At 54.5% G+C, this 19,117-nt stretch overlaps 6 protein-coding genes across 6 annotated transcripts; 4 read left to right on the forward strand and 2 right to left on the reverse strand.

Moving 5' to 3' along the window:
• The first annotated feature begins 92 nt into the window (after window positions 1-92).
• On the forward strand, window positions 93-1,636 carry F5144DRAFT_569978 (uncharacterized protein). Its single transcript, XM_066788731.1, has 2 exons — window positions 93-274; window positions 340-1,636. The coding sequence occupies exon 2, from the start codon at window positions 354-356 to the stop codon at window positions 1,575-1,577; it is 1,224 nt and encodes a 407-aa protein (XP_066645512.1). The 5' UTR covers window positions 93-274; window positions 340-353; the 3' UTR covers window positions 1,578-1,636.
• Window positions 1,637-5,280: 3,644 nt separating this feature from the next.
• F5144DRAFT_569983 (uncharacterized protein) lies at window positions 5,281-9,688 on the forward strand. The gene is made up of 3 exons (XM_066788732.1): window positions 5,281-5,527; window positions 5,644-7,187; window positions 7,272-9,688. Exons 1-3 carry the CDS (start codon window positions 5,404-5,406, stop codon window positions 9,465-9,467), a joined length of 3,864 nt encoding a protein of 1,287 aa, XP_066645513.1. The 5' UTR covers window positions 5,281-5,403; the 3' UTR covers window positions 9,468-9,688.
• A 3,540-nt stretch (window positions 9,689-13,228) lies between these two features.
• Window positions 13,229-14,935, forward strand: F5144DRAFT_647259 (general substrate transporter; the record flags this gene model as incomplete). Its single annotated transcript, XM_066792911.1, has 3 exons — window positions 13,229-14,133; window positions 14,192-14,583; window positions 14,640-14,935. 3 exons carry the CDS (start codon window positions 13,229-13,231, stop codon window positions 14,933-14,935), a joined length of 1,593 nt encoding a protein of 530 aa, XP_066645514.1.
• Window positions 14,936-14,956: 21 nt separating this feature from the next.
• F5144DRAFT_569992 (uncharacterized protein) lies at window positions 14,957-15,914 on the reverse strand. Its single transcript, XM_066788733.1, has one exon. It carries the CDS (start codon window positions 15,542-15,544, stop codon window positions 15,212-15,214), a length of 333 nt encoding a protein of 110 aa, XP_066645515.1. The 5' UTR covers window positions 15,545-15,914; the 3' UTR covers window positions 14,957-15,211.
• A 143-nt stretch (window positions 15,915-16,057) lies between these two features.
• On the reverse strand, window positions 16,058-17,148 carry F5144DRAFT_569993 (uncharacterized protein). Its single transcript, XM_066788734.1, has one exon. The coding sequence runs from the start codon at window positions 16,751-16,753 to the stop codon at window positions 16,376-16,378; it is 378 nt and encodes a 125-aa protein (XP_066645516.1). The 5' UTR covers window positions 16,754-17,148; the 3' UTR covers window positions 16,058-16,375.
• Window positions 17,149-17,742: 594 nt separating this feature from the next.
• Window positions 17,743-18,564, forward strand: F5144DRAFT_601904 (SAM-dependent methyltransferase; the record flags this gene model as incomplete). The annotated part of the gene is made up of 1 exon (XM_066791173.1): window positions 17,743-18,564. The coding sequence occupies one exon, from the start codon at window positions 17,743-17,745 to the stop codon at window positions 18,562-18,564; it is 822 nt and encodes a 273-aa protein (XP_066645517.1).
• Between the last annotated feature and the right edge of the window lie 553 nt (window positions 18,565-19,117).

Consider the following 19,117-nt stretch of genomic DNA (forward strand, 5'->3'; position numbering starts at 1 on the left):
GCCAACTGTCAGCACAGTTGAGCCTCATTTAGGTAGATAGGTACCTTTTCGGGACTGGGAAGCTGGAGAGGAGGTACTATAATACCTTTCAACTTCTCCGTAGTCTCGGCGAAATTTCTGCATTGATAGCATCGCGCCTCAAATACCATTATAAATTCTGTGCCCTTCTTCACGCCTCAACCCGCCGTTGTGCGCAGACTTCAGGTTGTTCCAGAGTTTGGTCCGCCCTCAAAATCCTGCTTAGAACCTTTTCTCAGTCGAGAACACATACCAGGTACGTCCAGCATGGAATCAATGCCTTGCATATGCTCGTGGGAAGTGATATTTACCGATCCGCAGAACAATCGCCCGTCATGGCTAGTTCAACAACAACCCTAACCATTAACCCGGCCATCCAATTGCCGGGCGACAAGATCATCTCGGTAACCGGAGTTGCCACTCCTGAACCCAAGGCCAGAAGGCAGAGGCGTGCGAGGAAGGAGTTCCAGCATCCCGACAACGATACCAAACCCATCATATCCTCTGACGTCCCCGATTTGGAAGATGGGATTCGCAAGCTTATGGACAGCCGTGCGCGGGACAAGGAGCGCTTCCTCGAAAACGAGAAACAGCTCCGGGAGAATGAGAGACTCGCGAAGCTCAAATATGACGAGGAGAGGAACAAGTCTGAGACGGCTGAAGAGGCCAGAGAGAGACTGAAGAAAGAGCTGGCTGATGCCTTGGCCAAGCTGAACGCTGTGGGGACCGCCAGGGAGGGTCTGGAGAAGGAGCTGGCGTCTTCCAAGACGGCGGCTCAGGCCCTACTCGAGGCGAAGGAGAATCTGGACAAGGACTTGGCTGCCGCGAAGAAAGACGCCGCTGCCATCACCGACGCCCGGAAGAAACTGGGAGATGAGCTCGCTGAGTGCAAAGCAGTCATCGGGTTTTCCACGGCGGCCAAAGCTAAGATTCAAAAGGCCAACGAAAAGCTTGGGGAGGAATTAAAAGCCGTGAAGAAAGAGCTGGCCGGATCGGTGGACATGAGGGAGAAACTGGAGAAGGATTTGGGTGCTACCAGCAAGGGCGCGCAGGATTTGGGAGAAGCCAGGGCCAGGGTGGAGAAGGAACTAGCCACAGCGAAGGCTCAGGCGGCCGCAGTCGCCGAGGCTAAGGGTAAGGTGGAAGCGGATCTAGCTACCACCAAGGCCGAACTGGCCCGGATCGGGGAGGCAAAGGTGAAGCTGGAGAGAGATCTGGGTGAGAAACTCAAGCAGGCGTTGCAGGAAAAAGCCAAGGTGGAAAAACAGCTCGGCGCAGTCACCAACGACAAGATTAAATCCGACAAGGAACTGCGCCTTGTGATGGAGTCCAAGGGTCGGGTGGAGGACGAACTGAGCGAGCTCAAGGACGAGAACGCTGGGCTCATTGAAGACCTGAAAGTCGCCGACGCAGATTACGACGAACTTGAGAAACAGCTTGGGGTCCTCATGCAAGAGAAAGAGACACTGATCGGCAAACTGGCGGCAAGGGAGCGGGTGGTGCAAAAGGCTTTTGAACTGCTCGACCGAGGCAATGAGCGTTTCGATGAAAGGGATTGAAGTTGGGACTGATAGACGAAGGGGACGCCTGGGGATATTAGGGGAAAAAAAGGGAGGGCGGGGGGGGGGGGGGAGGAGGAGGAGGGGAAGGAGGCGGATGATGGAATCTGCTGGCGGCCATCAGCGAGACACTCTTTCTTGGGACAGCATACCTAGGGTACATAGGTCTAGGGAGTGTTGACGTTCGGGATCATGACACCCGTCACCTCTCATTTGTCAATAATTCGATCGCTTGAATTACCAAACCAGTCAAACGTATCAATTCAGATGTTGTAAACTCGTCAGATTACTTAATAACATAGACTTGGAGTTGTACCTTCGACGATACCACCCGTCTGGCCATAACTGCAACCCCAGGTGGTTGTCGTTCGTCACCTAACCACCGTTCACAACTTCTGGCCGCGAGGACCGTAGGAAAAGCTTCCATGGAAGTCGAATATTCCCGTTGATTTGCACAACCTGTAGTTCTGTTATCTTCGACATGTACCTATCTAGGCTCTCCGAAAAGTCTTGTCCAACTAGCGTCTTTACCTCAGTACTTCCAATGCGTGCTGGGACGCTTCATTACCCTTGATCGCCCTTAAATTATCCACTCTTGGTGTAATGATCACATTTTGTTTGATGGGTGCAACGAAAATATCATATTTTGCAGGTGAAGAGAAACAAATAGTGTGGTCTCGTGAGTGCCATGGTTTCATCGTCTGTACTTTGCCAGCGTCCAAGTTCGGTTCGCTGACACCGCGTCTTGGTGTGGATGTCTCACTGTCTCGAGGGCGGCCCTCAATCAGGCGCGAGATTCTGAGTTGGTGGCTGGACCTGAGTTTCTCTTGGAGCCGTCGGTTCATCGCGTCCGCCGCCGCCCCGCTGATAAGTAATATCCTTTTCTTGGAACAGCATGTCAGCCCAATATTTGGAAGCTGAATGTGCACCCAGAGATCAAGCTTAACATGAGCCGTCTCTGTCATGGTGGCTTCTAAAACTCCTCACAATGCTTCACACGCTGTACGTTGATATGAAACCCAAACCCGCCCTTTGGAAGCCGCCACCTTCTCAACACGCTCATTTAATGCATTTTCGTTCGGCGTTCAGCTGCCGGTGGAAAGTCCGACGAGGGTGCTGTGAACGTTTGGGGTCCTCAGATATACCTTGTGTTCAATGAGCTCTATCCGTGCTTTCGTTTAGGAAATCCTTAGGAAGTATGTGTGAAGTTCCGCTTGGTACCTAGGGAATCCCTTTCGCCCCTTACTGCGTCTTGGACCCACGAACAAAATAGGCAGGTACCTAGATGACTGAATCAACCTTGAACTGTTCGAGTAGTGCAGCAACTGCCTAATAGCAGTCGAAAAAAAACCTGTCAGCCTGCTTTTTGTGCCAAAGTCTATCGTGCTTTGGTATGATGAGAAAAAGGAGAATAACATCATAATCAAATGTGGCCATAAATTAGAACAGATACCCTTTCAATGGCTGTTTTCATGTCGATGAGTGATAAGTGATAAATGCCTCAGTCATCCGGTATGCCTGCCTGTGTGGTGTTACTCTCGAGTCTCACCAGACGGCTAAATCTAATTCAGCCTTGCCTCAGCAGGCGCGAAGGGGGTGCAGTGCAATGCCCCCGGAGTTCTGTTGTTGCAAGAGCACTGCCCGACCCTTTCTTCCGGCAAGCTTCTGCCAGTTGGCGTTCGTCTTCGCCAGCAAATAGCAAATGCCGAGCCTCATGCAGAGAACTGAACATTACGTGTCCCGGTCTTGCGGCTCTTGCCTGGGCATGCCACGTTGGCATTTGGCATCGGGCTGCCATTCAGGCCCAATGACGTGCCTCCCTCGTCATATCGTATTCTGGCTTAGAATCTTCTCGAATCTTCGTGACCAGTCCGCACTGGTTCTCATGCCAGCCCGACGCTTGCTTTGGCTTGGGTGGTGCTCAACCCACCATCGCGATCGGTTAAGCACCACATGCCTGATCACGGGTCTTTTGTGTCATTCCGGTCCTTGTCATCGCCCCTCCGCGGTTTGAGGCGTGTACAGGTATGTACCTGTGATACGTCTTTGCAATGTCGGCGTGCCAAGCGAAGGCGTCGGACTACTTGAAGGTTTTAGTTTCGAGTCCTGATTGCTTCCTTATCTGGAAAGTGGCTGCAATACCAATCATAGAACACCGCAGGCCGTCAGTAAGGTTGGGTATGGTCGGCCCAAAATCCCGTCGCAGAGCCGCCGACCTTCAGGCACCTGCTTCGGCATCTGCGACGGTTATATTCCACAACATGCCCGCACCAAAATGACCATATATACTTCCCAACATGTAGTACACCGCGTTTGTTGCTCCGGCCTGGTGCAAGATCTTTATCCCGACAACCCTGGCCTTCTGTCCCCATTCTTCGACAACAGGGACCTAGACTACAAGCAGCGATGTCGAAGCCTTCCCGGGGCCATTTCCCCCCTCCCCCACCCGAAATGTTCACGCGGTGGTACTCCCGGCGCTCCGCCGGCCGCAAAGTCGCCCCCCACCCAATCACCCCCCTCAGCTTGCCTTTAGGCCCCCTCAACGAGAAGATAGAGGTCGGGGAGGCCGAAGTCGAGATCATCCCGGACAGCATCATTTCTTCGATCCCAAAGACAGCAGCCCGCATGACGGAGCAGCTCGACCAAGCTGTTGACGACATCCGAACCGAGGGTCCGCTCCCGAAGGCTTCACAAAACATGAGGGAGAATTGAAATCGGCCAGAAAACTGCTGCAACAAGTTCGGTACCAGAAAGGCTTCCATACACACGAAGTGGCTGTAGCGCTGCGGGCTCTTGAGGCTGTGATTGAGCGACTGGCGGCGTCAGTCAACTCGGTTCAATTTGTCAGCAATGTTATGGAGGAACTGGGCTCGGCCAGGACGAATCTCATGTGCTCCTTGCGGGTCAATCTATACGAGACAGCGGACAACGAGATTGAAGATGGCTTCCAGTTCAACTCCAAATTCGGAGCCGCCATGTCGGAGAATGGAGCCCCCGAGGTCATCACAGCTTCCAGAAACAAGGCTAAGAACGGGTTCCAAATTAATGCTCCAGTGGATGTACAAGGAAACTTGGACGCATTGATAAGACTGGCTGAGATCTACAAGCGTGTTTAGTGTTGAGAAGAACGTGTTGTAACTTGTGGCTGGAAGTTACGGTACGGTTCACGAATGGGCACGGGGGTCACTGGGCCTACAATTGGCGCCGTCCGTTGGGTTTCTGCAGCCAGATATGCGCTCCTTTTCTATTTCTTGCTATCAATCATAGTATTGGACAATGTGATCACGATTTCCGAATGTTTTGCACAGTGACCTGTCCTGTACTAGTTCAAGGCCCCCGTTGCGAAGTATCTACTCTTCTACTCAATTTCAGATACTTCTCCGCGCCGTTTCTAACTCAGAAGCGAGCAGAGGACCCGGTATACGATACCCAGCTACCATCGATCACGGTCCCAGACTCACATTGTTTCCTGTTCAGGCTGTTCTTCTCATCCCACATCGTTTCTTGTGTATCACGAAGCAGATTCTTCAGATTACCATCCAAAAATGAAGGGTTGGGTTGATGGGACCCTGAGACAAGGTTTTGCACTCGGGCATGCCCATCGGGCAGCAAACGGCCGCCGTGGTTTGCACGTCCCCCACCTTAAACCCAAACCCTTTCTCCACCATTGGTGTTACCCCTGACATTATCTTCCTTGCGTGCCCGATTACGCCAAAGATACCATTTTTGAGAGGTGGGAGGGTATTGATTCTTCGCCGCAAAACTTCAACTTCAATCTCGGCTGACAGAGCCCGAAGTTGGAAAACAACCTACTGCTTACGGCATCATGGCCGGGCCACACAACGACGCAGGGAGAGGAACGCAGTCGTCCTACGCAGCTGGCAATACGTTCACTGGCCCCGGTTTCCAAAACAACGCGCCGATTGCGCAGCTCAACCAGTATATTAACGGTGTGCTTACCGCTCTTCTCCCTTTTTAACAGCCATGCATCGCCTCATCTCCATTATCAACCTCTACGATGTTCGGCGGTAAGGTGGACTCAGTACCTAACTAATCCTACTCACAGAAACCGAGAGTAACGAGGCACAGTGGCTCCGCCATCTCTTCATCACCGATCCTCGTTGCGACAAGAAGCGTCTCGAGGATGCCAAGGGGGGAATTCTGCCCGCCGCCTGCGACTGGGTTCTCAGGCAGCCAACATTCCAGATATGGCAGGATGATCCTCATGCTCGCCTTCTTTGGATCAATAGCGGGCCCGGGACCGGGAAGACGATGGCTTTTTGCCACATCTTGGATGAGTTGGTCTCGGAACTTGGGAGTGAGGATAGGTTGGCTTACTTCTTTTTCGAGGAAGGGAGCACGGAGGCGGGGACCGCCTCGGCTGTGCTAAGGTCTTTGGCTTACATGCTCATAACATGTTCAAAACCGCCAGATAAGGAACTTTTGATATTTGTTGGAGAGGAATGCGATGCTACCGGAACCAAAGTTTTGGGGGGACCGGGCAGTTGGTATCGGCTGGAGAAGATCTTCCGCAGGATCTTGGGAGGTCTAAGTCGACCGGGAAAGCGGGGAACGATATACCTTTGTGTGGACGCCCTCAACGAGTGCACCGAGGATCTCCAAAACCTACTGAAGTTTGTTGTTGGAGTTGCAGACTCTGAGGATATGCCCCGAGTCAAATGGTTGTTGACCAGTCGTTGGGCATCCGCCATCTCTAGGGCTCTGAACGTCGGTGGAACGGCAACACGGTACAGCATGGACCTTGACGACTATCAGGAGGAGACGTCACGAGCCATGAATTCCTACGTGGATCATTGTGCGGAGGAGCTGACGAAAATGCACGGCGGACTCGGCGTCGAGGAGGTTCGGAAACGACTACGCGGCAAGGCTGAAAAGGGGTATTCCTTCCAGTACATGTCGCTCCTGGTGGCGAAAGGTCAACAGGCGACGACACCTGAAGGGCTTTTAGAGATTGTCGACGACGCGGCGGAGGACATTGCGGGGCTGTACCAGCAGACAGCTGAGCGAATCCGCCATCTTCATGACCAAATCCAACGGGGATGCCTTGACGCGCTAACCGCCGTCGCCACCGCTTACCGCCCTTTACATTATTCAGAACTGTGCGCTCTGTCGGACATTCATCCGAATGAGGCCGCAAGGAGCATCATCCGAGAGTGTGAACCGTTCTGGGCCATCAACAACAACGGAGACGCTCAAATCACCAATCAGTCAGCTAGAGAGTTTCTCTCCGCGAAAAACACCCTCCTCTCCTCTAGCCTCGAGGAACGCCACCATCAAATGTTCTCCAGATCGCTGAAAACGATGAATAAGATGTTGTACCGCGACATGTGCAGCCTGGGTCACCCCGGATATCCAACAGTAGATGTGAAGCCTGAACAACGGGAACGGCTAGCAGGGGTCGGTTACGCCTGTGAATATTGGATCGAGCATCTCATTGCGTCTGGTGACAGGGGTCTCAATGTCAGAGATGCTACAGCTGTCCGCCGGTTTCTCGAAGAAAGATTTATGAATTGGGTTGAAGCAGTAAGCTTGCTCGGCAATGGCCACAGTGTGCTGCTATCATGGTCGAAGTTGGTTAACTTTCTCCGGGTACGTGTCTCCTGCATTTAGACACTCACACTCACACAACGGTCTATTTCGTGACATGGTGCTGATTGTTCCGTCGACGCGCAGAAAATCCCAAACATGGAAAGTCTCGTCGAAATCGCAGCCGATGCACAATCTTTCATCGAGTTCAACGTCCCATCCATAATGGCATATCCCCTGCAAACGTACACCTCCGCGCTCTTGTTTGCTCCTACCCAAAGCAAAATCGTGGATCTCTTCACACATGAGAAACCCAGTTGGGTGGCTGTCGGCAACGGGATGGAACGGTCGCGGTGGAGTCCGTGGATCCGGACTCTCACCCCCCAGGCTAGGAATGTAGTCGTGACAAAGCCTGCTGCTTTCTCCTCCGACGGCAATTGGGTTGCGGCTTTGTTACAGGGCGATGGTCAAGCGCGTGAAGTCTCATATTATGAGGTTGACGTGTGGGATCTTCGGAGCGGGATTTGCCTCTGGACGTTTCCTGGTGCCACTGACTGTGTCGGTTTTCCGCCCCAGGGGAGTCGACTTGCCGTCACAATGGACGGAGACATGCGCCTTTGGGACTTGACACAAGGCTGCTGGGACGACAACCAAATCCTCAAGGGCCTCAGCCCCATTCACGCAGCATTTTCCCCTGATGGTATTTGGCTTGCGGCGGTGGCCGGTGAGCCGGACGATAAGGTCCAGATGTGGGACTGGGAGAGAGGGGACTGCGTCCTCAAGTTCGGCGGCGCCGAGAGTGGTACGGGTGCCATACAAGCGATTGCTTTCTCTTCCAATGGACTCTGGGTCGCCACAGCCGATAGAAAAGGCATGTCGGTGTGGGATCATGAATCTGGTAACTGCCTCTGGAGGAATGATACGACCACTACCACTCTAGCTTTTTCCACGATCACGGAGGGCATAGTCATATCGGCAAATTACGGCACACTGACGGCGTGGGATTGGCGAACAGACCGACTAGTCCGGAAACTCGTCGTAAAGGAAAAAATATCGCTGAGGGAAACTCAAACTCCGGTCGCGATTTCGGCTGATGGCAGCCGATTCGCGGCGGCGCCCGTATCCATGATCAATATATGGGAAGCGAAAACAAAACGTCGCCTCCAGACGCTTGAGGGCTATGAGAAGTACGTCGGGTCATTGGCCTTCTCACCTGATGGCGGCCAACTGGCGGTGGGGGGCGATTGGGGTCTCAAGATTTGCCTGACCGCGTCGACAAAAGTGAACACTTCTCAAGAACAGAGGGACCACAAGGGCAAGATCAAGTGGATAAAGCTTTCGGATGACGGAAAAAGGATCCTCTCGATTTCGGTGGATATTGTTCGTGTCTGGGACGCAATGACCGGCCGTTGCATTTCTCAAATCGACACATGCAAGCCGAACGTCGTACCAGAAGACGACGATCTTTTGGATGCTGCCCTCTCCGGCAACGGCTCCCGTCTCATCCTCGTCTACCGAGATTACGACCCTACGGTATGGGATATTGATGAAAAAGGCCACGACCGGGGCTCGATTCCAGAGCAGGCAGCTTTGGCGTGCCTCTCATTTGATGGCGGGCGAGCCGCATTGGTGACTGTTTCACACGAAATACGGGTCTGGAATTTTGCCATTGACAAGTTCGATCACGATAACATAAACTTCAGTCCGTATAACGGCCGTACAAAGAATGTGGGATGTATTGTCTTTTCTCCGGTGGCTTCTCAGATCGCGGTCTCGAGGGGCGGTGCAATCACCATATGGGAATGTCTAGAACGCCGGCAGAAGAAGAGACAAACTATGGTGACTGCGAAGACGGTAAAGTCGCTCTGCTTTTCTCACGATGGGCAGCTGCTTTTATCATCGTACGAGGAAGAAATAAGGGTCTGGGATGTTGCTAGTGGTCATTGTGCGCGGATTGTCAGGGGAGTGGTCCCGGGTATTGGCGTGGTTGGTTTTGACGCACTCAGCACTCGAATTCTGTCAAACTTCGGGTTCTTGGCTGTCAATGGACAGTCGGCGACTTTTATGCTGCTACCCAATGATACGACTCCCGAGGAGCAGTGTCAGCGCTTAGGGTTCGGTATCGACAAGGACAAGTCGTGGGTCACCTGGGGATCCGATCGTGTACTTTGGTTGCCGCCGGAATACCGTCCCGACAGTGTCGCTGTGTTGCCTGCGGAACCATCGAAAAGGTTACAGGCGTCGCTCATTGTTCTTGGGTGCTATTCAGGGAGGGTCGTGTTTCTCCGATTTTCAGGTCAAAAGCCACCGCTCCTTGGTCGAGAGCCAGTTACAGCCACTTGAATAGAAGCAAGCGGTTGAGTCTAAAAGCTCGCCATCCATATAGCGTTAGCTATGGTCGTCGTTAGCGATTTCGAATCCGTTCTTTTTACAGGTCCGACAACGATGGGGACCTCGGCGAAGGCGTGGCAGATGGCCTCAAGTGACATTCGACGGAGTTTTTGATCACATGGGGGAGAGTTGAGGACTTTCCGTCTCCTGAGGGCTAAACCACGCCAACCGGGTTTATGTATGCTATCTTTATTCCAAACTGTGATGAAATGTTTAGAGTTTGGCTGCTTTTCCCTGACTGGTGGTTAACGTGGTTGATCACCGAGCGGTCCATATCACCGAGCGGTCCACTTTCCATCCGTATTGCGACCTTCCACCTTCAAACTCCACCACACTACAACAAAAACCATGTCTATGCAAATGCAAGAAGCCAGAATCATCCTTGCCATCGAAGCAATTCGTATGCGCAAAAAAATGTCGATCCGACGTGCTGCGCAGACGTATAATGTGCCGAAGTCGACCCTCATCGCCCGGATGAAGGGCCGCGTCGCAAAGCCTGAGAAACGCGACGTACAGCACAATCTGACCTTGGCTGAAGAAGAGACCCTTGTACGATATATCCTCGATCTAGATTCGCGAGGGTTCCCGCCTCGGATTGATGGGGTGAAAGATATGGCCGATCTCCTCCTCGCGACGCGTCACGCGCGACCAACTGGCAAGCAGTGGGCATACCGGTTCATACGGCGCCGCCCGGAGCTCAAGACGCGCTTTTCGCGTACGTACGACTTCCAGAGAGCCCTCTGCGAAGATCCAAAGATTATTGGGGACTGGTTCCGGTTGGTGGCCAACATGCGCGCGAAGTACAGCATCCAAGACGCCGATTTTTACAACTTCGACGAGACAGGCTTTATGATGGGCATTATCTGTAGCAACATGATTGTTACGCGTTCCGATCGACGCGGTCGAGGCAAGCAACTTCAGCCTGGCAACCGGGAATGGGCAACAGCGATTGAGTGCGTGAGCAGCGACGGCTTTGTGCTGCCACCATTCTTGATTGTACAGGGCGTCAACCACCTCGCCTCCTGGTACACCGAGTGCGATCTTCCCCCCTCCTGGGTTATCAAGACCTCCCCCAACGGCTGGACAGACAATGATACGGGCTTGGAATGGATCAAGCACTTCCATAAGCACACGGAGACCCAGCGGCAGGGGGTGTATCGGATGATAGTCCTAGATGGTCACGAGAGCCACCTATCAGCCCAGTTTGAGGAGTTCTGCAAGGAGCAAAATATTATTACCCTCTGCCTCCCTGCTCACTCCTCGCACATCACCCAGCCTCTAGATGTCGGTTGTTTTAGCGTGTTGAAGCGGATGTACGGCCGCGAACTCGAGGCCTTCATCAAGGCGCACATCAATCACATCACCAAGACCGAGTTCTTCATCGCGTTCAAAGCCGCTCACCTCGCTACAATGAAAGCTGAAAATATCAGGGCTGGCTTCCGAGGCGCTGGCCTAGTGCCGGATAACCCCCAGGCCGTTTTGTCGAAGCTTGACGTCAAGCTACGGACACCAACACCGACTGGACACCCCCCTCCCAGAGGCCAACCTATGGGTCTCTCAGACACCGCATAAACCTGGCGAGGCTATTTTACAGTCTGAACATGTACGGACCCGGATTGCCAATCATCAAGGAAGCTCTCCAACTAGCATGTTTTCTGCTGTAAAGCAACTGGCGAAGGGTACAGAGCTAATTGTCCACGAAATGACCCTTCTTCAAGACCGAGTCCGAACTCTTGAGAAGGCGAACGAGGCCCTTTCAAAGCGCCGGAGGGCTAAGCGTACACGTCTCCGGGCTGGAGGAGCACTTACTATAGAGGAAGGACAGGTTTTGATCGCGGAGAAGGAAACTGGTAGACGGCAATCGGGTAGGAGGTTGGCGGAAGGGGGTACGTCGGAGACTGGGCTATCGACTTTGCGGCGCTGCGGAAGATGCGGCAAGACTGGGCACAACGTACGAACCTGCCAGGAAGATGAGGCGACGTCAGCTGAGGAGAGTAGCATTGAGTGCAACTGATTTTCTTGTATTGTGGTGGATTAATTGCCTGAAGAGGTTGCGATGCGGAGGGAAAGTGGACCGCTCGGTGATATGGACCGCTCGGTGATCAACCACGTTACAAGAAGGGACTGAGCTCTCAGGGGTTTCCCTCACGCGTGGGCCAGACGGCCCCCGTAGATATGTCAATGCCTACACAATGGCGTCAAGTTCAAACGATTCATCGTGCTGCTACCCATCTTTTGTCGGACATGAGAGTCCCAGCAGAACGGATATCCCCTAAGGGTATATTGAATTTAGCCGGCGCTGAATTCTTTCTTCTCGGTGGAGAAAGAGAAGTTTCGTCTTGAATATCCGGTCGCAAGTCTCCATGTTCACTGCTGAACGGTCCTGATGTTGCGGGCCAAGACGAGTCATGTCTCGGCGCTTGATAGGTAGTGTCTAGGGACAGGGAATGCCCACGCTCCACTAGCCCATCCACAAAATGGCCGAATCGGCGCCATCACGGATATCTCGGGAAGCCCGTCGACTGCCGGCACTTACCACTTGGCGCCTGTTTGTGATTCGCCGTCTCCCATTTTTTGGCGGCAAGAGAGGTGCTTGTTTCTGGAGGAAGCACGGTAGCTGTGAGGATGACTAACTGGGACCTTCCAGACACGTGGCGAACTGAAAGGCATCCCATTCAATGTTCTACTATTCTTCTGGATGGCTTGTAGGTTGGCGACCAAAAGCTTAGGGGGGTGATGGATTATCCTCGGTGCTACTTCTTGCACAGTGGCCCCGTTTCCAAGTGCTTTTTTTGTCGTTAGGGCTTGTTGTGGGCCACATCATGGACCGAGACAAAAGATCCGCTGTTCTTCACGCTCGTGCCATGCATCACCCTGTTAGGAGCTTTTGCCGGCTAAAGTCCTCAGCTCGCTCTCGTTCCAGGTGTGTGGCCGGTAAGGCCGAGCCCACGTCTCCCCTGCGGTTGAAGGCATCGCCGAGGGTCTCGAGACCGAGGCACCCGGGCTGCTTCTAGGCCACCGGAAGCCAAGCCACGATGGCCGAGACTGCATTGGTGGACACATTGGAGGAAGGGACAGGAGTAACAATGGAACAGAACAGGCAACGTGACCGCATTACTGTAAAATCTGAAGATCTTATCCTCTAAAAATATCACGTCCGAACACAGTTTACACTAGAGCAAGGAGCAGTGGATATCGGGCGCGCCACTGGGAAATTGCCAGTGATCCCATGTCCCTGGTCAAGAATAGTCCAAATACCCACACGTTATGTCCGGCCACGATCTCGTTCAGCGGGAATTTGTTCCCCACGGCCCAGGGGCGTGCGGGTCCTGGCGGTTGAATGCCACGAGGTCAGAAGAACTCCCCACGATATTGACTCCGGCCGGGGAAGTTTGGGGTGGAAACCGGGGGATGGCCGCATGGGGAAATAACCGAAGGCTGTAAGTGACGCCCAAAATCTGCCCCGGCTAGTATATAAGGGCCAGACCTTTCGTCTGGTCTCGGGGCGGTTGTATTCATACAATAAACACCAAGACCAGCAGCCTCGGGGTTCCCATCTTCGTCCAACAGGTTCGTCCTCGGAGACCTGTCTCCAACACTACCTCCAACACCTCAGCTCCATACCTACCTACCAACCCCATCAACCTCCCACCAAACCACCAACCCCATCCACCCATACCCAAACCGCTCAACCAACCACCCCCACCACCACCATGCCAGGCGGCGCGGCCCCCTCGCTCGGCACGCCCGACGTGTCGCGGGTCGAGGCCCCCGTGACGCTCAAGGCCTACCTGATGTGTGTGTTCGCGGCCTTCGGCGGCATCTTCTTCGGCTACGACTCGGGCTACATCTCGGGGGTCATGGGCATGGAGTTCTTCATCCACGTCATCGAGGGCGCCGACGCCACCGTGCTCCCGGCCTGGAAGAAGTCGCTTATCACGTCGATTCTGTCCGCGGGCACCTTTTTTGGTGCGCTGATGGCGGGTGATTTGGCGGATTGGTTGGGGAGGAGGATCACGGTGATTTTGGGGTGCGCGGTGTTCATTGTGGGCGTGGTGCTGCAGACCGCGAGCGCTGGGTTGGGGCTGATTGTTGCTGGGCGGTTGGTTGCTGGCTTTGGGGTGGGTTTTGTGTCGGCGGTTATTATCCTGTACATGTCGGAGATTGCGCCGCGGAAGGTTCGTGGTGCGATTGTGTCGGGGTATCAGTTCTGTATCTGTGTTGGGTTGTTGTTGTCGTCCTCGGTCGACTACGCCACGCAGGACAGGGATGACAGCGGCTCATATCGGATTCCGATCGCCCTCCAGATGGCGTGGGCTTTGATCCTGGCCGGTGGACTGTTCTTCCTGCCCGAGTCCCCACGGTTCTTTGTCAAGAAGGGCAACCTTGAGGCTGCCGTTGTCACGCTGGCGCGGTTGAGGGACCAGCCACAGGATTCGGATTACGTCCGGGACGAGCTGGCCGAGATTGTGGCCAACCACGAGTACGAGATGAGTGTGATTCCGCATGGCAACTACTTCCAAGCCTGGGCTATGTGCTTCCGGGGTTCGATCTGGAAGGCCAATAGCTACCTCCGGAGGACTATTTTGGGCACGTCGATGCAGATGATGCAGCAGTGGTAAGTAACTCTGACTCCAGTCGTCAGAAGTATGCAAGTTGTCTAACGAGATAATCAGGACTGGCTGCAACTTCGTCTTCTACTTCGGCACCACCTTCTTCCAGCAACTCGGTATCATCCAAAACCCATTTCTCATCTCGCTCATCACAACCCTCGTCAACACCTGCTCGACCCCGATATCTTTCTACACCATGGAGCGGGTAGGACGGCGGCCTCTCCTGATCTGGGGCGCCCTGGGCATGCTCATCTGCGAGTTCATCGTGGCCATCATTGGCACTGTCAAGCCGGACGACGACACGGCCGTTAAGGTCATGATCGCCTTCATCTGCATCTACATCTTCTTCTTTGCAACCACCTGGGGTCCCGGTGCGTGGGTTGTCATTGGCGAGATCTTCCCCCTGCCGATGCGCGCCAAGGGTGTTGCACTGTCGACGGCGTCGAACTGGCTGTGTAAGTTGACACCCGTTATGCTTTTCCACCAACAATAGCTAACTAACCGGCCTTAGGGAACTGCATCATCGCCGTCATCACCCCCTACATGGTGGACGAGGACAAGGGAAACCTCGCGGCCAAGGTGTTTTACATCTGGGGTGGCCTCTGCACATGTTGCTTCGTCTACGCGTATCTGCTGATCCCGGAGACCAAGGGGCTCACGCTCGAGCAAGTGGACCAGATGCTGGGCGAGGCGACGCCGCGCAACAGCGCCAAGTGGGTGCCGCATAGCACGTACGCGGGCGGCGAGCTGAAGGCGGAGAAGGAGGTCGGACATGTTGAGAAGTCGGACAGCGACACCAACGTGTAAGTGTGTGGCATTTTAAGTAGTTTTGGATATTGAGATATGACTTCTTGTTTTAAATGAATGGACCGTGCTTGAGAAGATGCGCCCCCATCATGAATGGACCAAAAGTCTGCGCCGCTAAGAATTGCATAAACGTTGTTAGAAAACACCCTCTCTTTTGCACTCCCTAGGCAGTTTCTCAACTTTCTGCCTCCCACCCCCCTTCACGCGATAGCCAGCGCCCTCAGCACCATCCACCAATCCCTCTCCTTCCCTCGCCACCCTCGCACACGCCCACATTCACGGCCGCGACGCCTCAACCTGCTCCCCCTTAACCTTGCTCGGCTCCCTTTTGCTCTGCGCCCCCGGGTCCTTGCTATGTAGCCTCGTATCCTTAGGATCGTACTGGCGTAGCGACTCCATGTCTTCACCCGAGCGGGCGCGCTGGCCACCCGTTCCTGCGATAGCCTGCGCCGTCTCCGAGATGGTTCCGCCCGTGGCATCGTGCATGTTATCGTGGGTCGATCGAGGGCGCGGCTGCTGCACGCCGCCGTAGGTCGTGTAGAGCAGCCCACCGAAGACGCCGGCGGCGACCATGAGCGGGATTTTGCGGTTGGCGAGGAGGTTGGACATGTTGGGGGGGTTGGAGTAGGTCTGGTAGAGGGTGGTGGTGTTTGTGGTTGGGGTCAAGCCTGGGGATGACTGGCTTTTAAAGGTCGGTAATGATACAGTTGCCTCCTAAATTATATCCAGTCCGTGAGTATGGGACCTTAAACGATGAGTCTCAGGGACAAGAACCGCCCGGTATGAGGCGAAGTGGTTCCTATAGTTATGTCTTGATGGTCCCCTAATGATCCAATAGTGGAGGTTGCCACAGCTCTCATGACATCAATACACTGGGGAAAGGGTCTTCCGAAGGCGGAAAGATAAAGTCAGCCAATGGAGGAACGCTTTTGCCAATGCTCGCCCTGGCGATATCAGGGGTACCGCAAGGGGGGCGCTGAGGTGGTCTGTGACGTCATGTCAACAAGCATGGGAATAACTAAGACTGCCGCGGGAACAACCACGGTGGCCAGATAAGAAACAGGGAAGATGAATACTGCACTCTATCAAGGAGGCATCATCAAGATTATGTAACAGGGTTTTCGGCGAGAGTACTACCTGTCCTAGACCCGGCCTCCGACTACTGTTACATCTACTCAGGGATTCATACCAGCGCTAGGATGATACCTTCGGGTTAATATGGCCACTAGAACATTCTCACGGGATATGAGTTCACTGCTTATCATCAAATTGCAAATCTTTGTTATTTTGCTCATCCACATAAACTCAATTATTCCGTTCCAGAGCTAACTTTATACCTCCGTCTCAGACCGGCGGGAAAGCCCTGGGCAAACCAGCATCCAATACCCCCCGCCCCCGGGCTTGGATCCGAATCAGTCCTTGGTCCATAATCCTAGCAACTTAAAAGCCGAGCGCCGCATTGAAAGCATCCGCAGTCGTGGCGTCCTTGGTCCCCAGCGCTTGAACCTGGGCCTGGGCGTCGGCACACAGGGCTTTCGCGGCGTCGTTAGCGCCACACACGTTGATTAGCTGGTCGCAGATGCGGTTGGTGATGATGTTGGGGTTCAGCGCCTCCGACTGCCCCTGGGCGACGACGGGATCCGTCGGGAGAAAGGTACCCTCGTCGGCTGCGCGCCCGTTGCGGCCGAACTGGAAGTCCATGCTCGGGTTGCACTGACCAAAGTCTGCGCCGGTGCCGTTGGCTTGCCGGACACTGACTACGGCGGCCGAGGCCGTCGAGGCCGCGATCAGGGCGAAAAGGATGCTCTTGGTGTACATGGTGAAGGAGCGTGGGATCGGTAAAGCCGGCTTGCGGTCTTCTGGTTAAATATGTACAGCGAAAGAATGAAACGGTTCACAGAACCTGGGGCGAGGTCAACTCGGAAAGGACGGTTCAATTGGTGCGGTGGTCGGCGACAGATCGAGTTTGCGAAGGTGTTGATGGACGGGCATTTATAAGTCACTCCATCGTCGTCGTTCGCCACCAACACCAGCATACGAAACTCTCTTACCGCCCAGGAAGACGATCTGAGCCTAAAATACTCGTCTGGATCTCGCCTAGCTGAGGATCAGACTCAAACGTTTGGGTGGCGCGGGAAACAGGGCCGGATGAGACGGATCGGCGTTCTGCCGCTTCGGGTTCACGAGCCTTCTATGCCAACCATATCTTCGGTTGATGTCGCTTTCCCTACCTTAAGCTTGTTTAAGAGGGCCGAGAAGTCCCAAATGGCACTCGGCTGTTCTCACTACGTCGAGCTTTTTGCCTGGGCCCTGCTGAAGTCGGGTGCATGACTTCTTGGCACATCAACTCACGATACAGCTCTCGTTTCACAACCACCCACCCGAGCTCTGTCCTCGATTCTCGATTCAGGGGACTAAGATTCCCGCTGTTGATCAGTGGGCTCACAACCTGTTGTTGCGTAAGGTGTTGATTTGTGTTGGAGTTCATCCGAATCTGACAACCCAAAGCGCCAAGTGCTTCCCGATCGGGCAGGTCAGGTTCATGTTTGTCTCCCCCCTAACTACACCATTACGAATGTAGCGTGGATGAGTGGGGTGGAGAGGTAATACTACGGAATAGTACTCACAAGAACCAGGTCGGCGTGACTCATACTCGCAGAGGGCCTTTTCCAGAGTCAGTTCATATTTTCAATGTCAAACATCAACCTCCCAACCATTAGTTGAACTCCCGAACACTCAACCACAATCATCCCCATTATCCCATGTATTCGCAACAAATAAACAACCTCCCCCAGAGGCAAACAATCATGCCCACCCCCTCACCCACCACCCTCGCCCAAGCGCGTTACTCCCGCCTCACCTACAACGCGCCCCTCTCCCCCACCCACGCCGACGCCCTCCTCTCCCACCTCCACCTGACCGCCCACAACCACATCGTCGACCTCGGCTGCGGCTGGGGCACGCTGCTCCTGCGCGCCGCCTCGCGCTGTCACAGTACCAGTAACAGTAACACCCGCCCAGAGCACACCAACGACGCGCCCACGTGGACGGCCACCGGCGTGGACACGGACCCTGCCGCGCTCGAGCGGGGTCGTCGCGACGCCGCGGCGGCGGTGGCGGTGGGCGCGCTGTCCCCGGATCGGGTGTCGTTTGTGGAGATGCCCGCTGGGGAGTGGCGGCCGGGGACGTCGGCATCGTCCGGGGTAGATCGTGTGATTTGTGTGGGGTCGTCGCACGCGCTGGGCGGGAGCCGCGCGATGTTGGCGAGGTTGGCCGAGTTGGTGGCGGCGGGGTGTGGGGGCCGGGCGCTGGTGGGGGAGATGTGCTGGGAGCGGGCGCCGACGGAGGTGGCGAGGGAGATGTTTGGGGAGGAGGTGCCCATGTTGGGGGATCTGGTGGCACTGTGCCGCGAGACCGGGTGGGAGGTGTTGCACCTCAGCACGGCGGACCAGTGGGAGTGGGATGACTTTGAGTCGCGGCACCGCGCGGGCACCCGGGAGTGGTTGTTGGCTAACCCTGACGATCCCCGGGTGCAGGAGGTCAGGGAGCGGGAGGATAAGAGGGAGCGGGATTATCTGACGGGGTACCGTGGGGTGCTTGGGTTTGTGTATCTGGTGTTGGGCCGATGATGAGATGTTGTAGCGCGGACATGTTCCTGTTTAGTTCCAGTCGACCAATTGATGTCCATCAGTTTCAAATCAGAACCCGAGTGCACTTCGCAATGCAGGTTTGGGAATTGCTTTAGGCAGGTAAGAGAAGGAAATAGAGCCCAGGTTTCCGTTACGAAGTCGGGGAGCCGAGTTGCTCACAAGGCTGTCCGCACTCCCCAAGCGCTGTCTACATGTAGGAATACCTGCTCAGCATCTCGAGGAAGTGTCGAAGTACGTGGACCAAACAAACCACTCGAAACCCATACCCTTTATACCAGAGATACATGTACCCGAGACTCCAACCCCAAATCTCCAAAGAGAACTGACGAGGCTCAAACTCCAGCGTCCTGTAGATCGGGCACCCTTTTCGGATGACTAGACTGGAAAACGACAATGTCTTTTTAGGCCAGAACTTGCATGAAGAAGAAAAGAAAAGACTAGAGACCTAGAGACTGAGACGGCTCACTTAGACGGGCATTAGGATTGTTCCATCTTGCCTGATGGATTGGCGGGAATGGTCAACATCATGTGC

The sequence above is a fragment of the Chaetomium tenue genome (genome assembly GCF_020726465.1).
Source record: "Chaetomium tenue strain MPI-SDFR-AT-0079 chromosome Unknown F5144scaffold_3, whole genome shotgun sequence".
Taxonomy (NCBI): Eukaryota; Fungi; Ascomycota; class Sordariomycetes; order Sordariales; family Chaetomiaceae; genus Chaetomium; species Chaetomium tenue.

Bases quoted from the DNA above. Each gene is read 5' to 3' on its own strand.
- F5144DRAFT_569978 (XM_066788731.1), top strand. From the start codon at position 354: ATGGCTAGTTCAACAACAACCCTAACCATTAACCCGGCCATCCAATTG.
- F5144DRAFT_569993 (XM_066788734.1), bottom strand. From the start codon at position 16,753: ATGTACACCAAGAGCATCCTTTTCGCCCTGATCGCGGCCTCGACGGCC.
- F5144DRAFT_569992 (XM_066788733.1), bottom strand. From the start codon at position 15,544: ATGTCCAACCTCCTCGCCAACCGCAAAATCCCGCTCATGGTCGCCGCC.
- F5144DRAFT_569983 (XM_066788732.1), top strand. From the start codon at position 5,404: ATGGCCGGGCCACACAACGACGCAGGGAGAGGAACGCAGTCGTCCTAC. The intron at 5,528-5,643 runs GTGTGCTTACCG...TCCTACTCACAG, and splicing joins GCTCAACCAGTATATTAACG to AAACCGAGAGTAACGAGGCA. The intron at 7,188-7,271 runs GTACGTGTCTCC...GTCGACGCGCAG, and splicing joins AGTTGGTTAACTTTCTCCGG to AAAATCCCAAACATGGAAAG.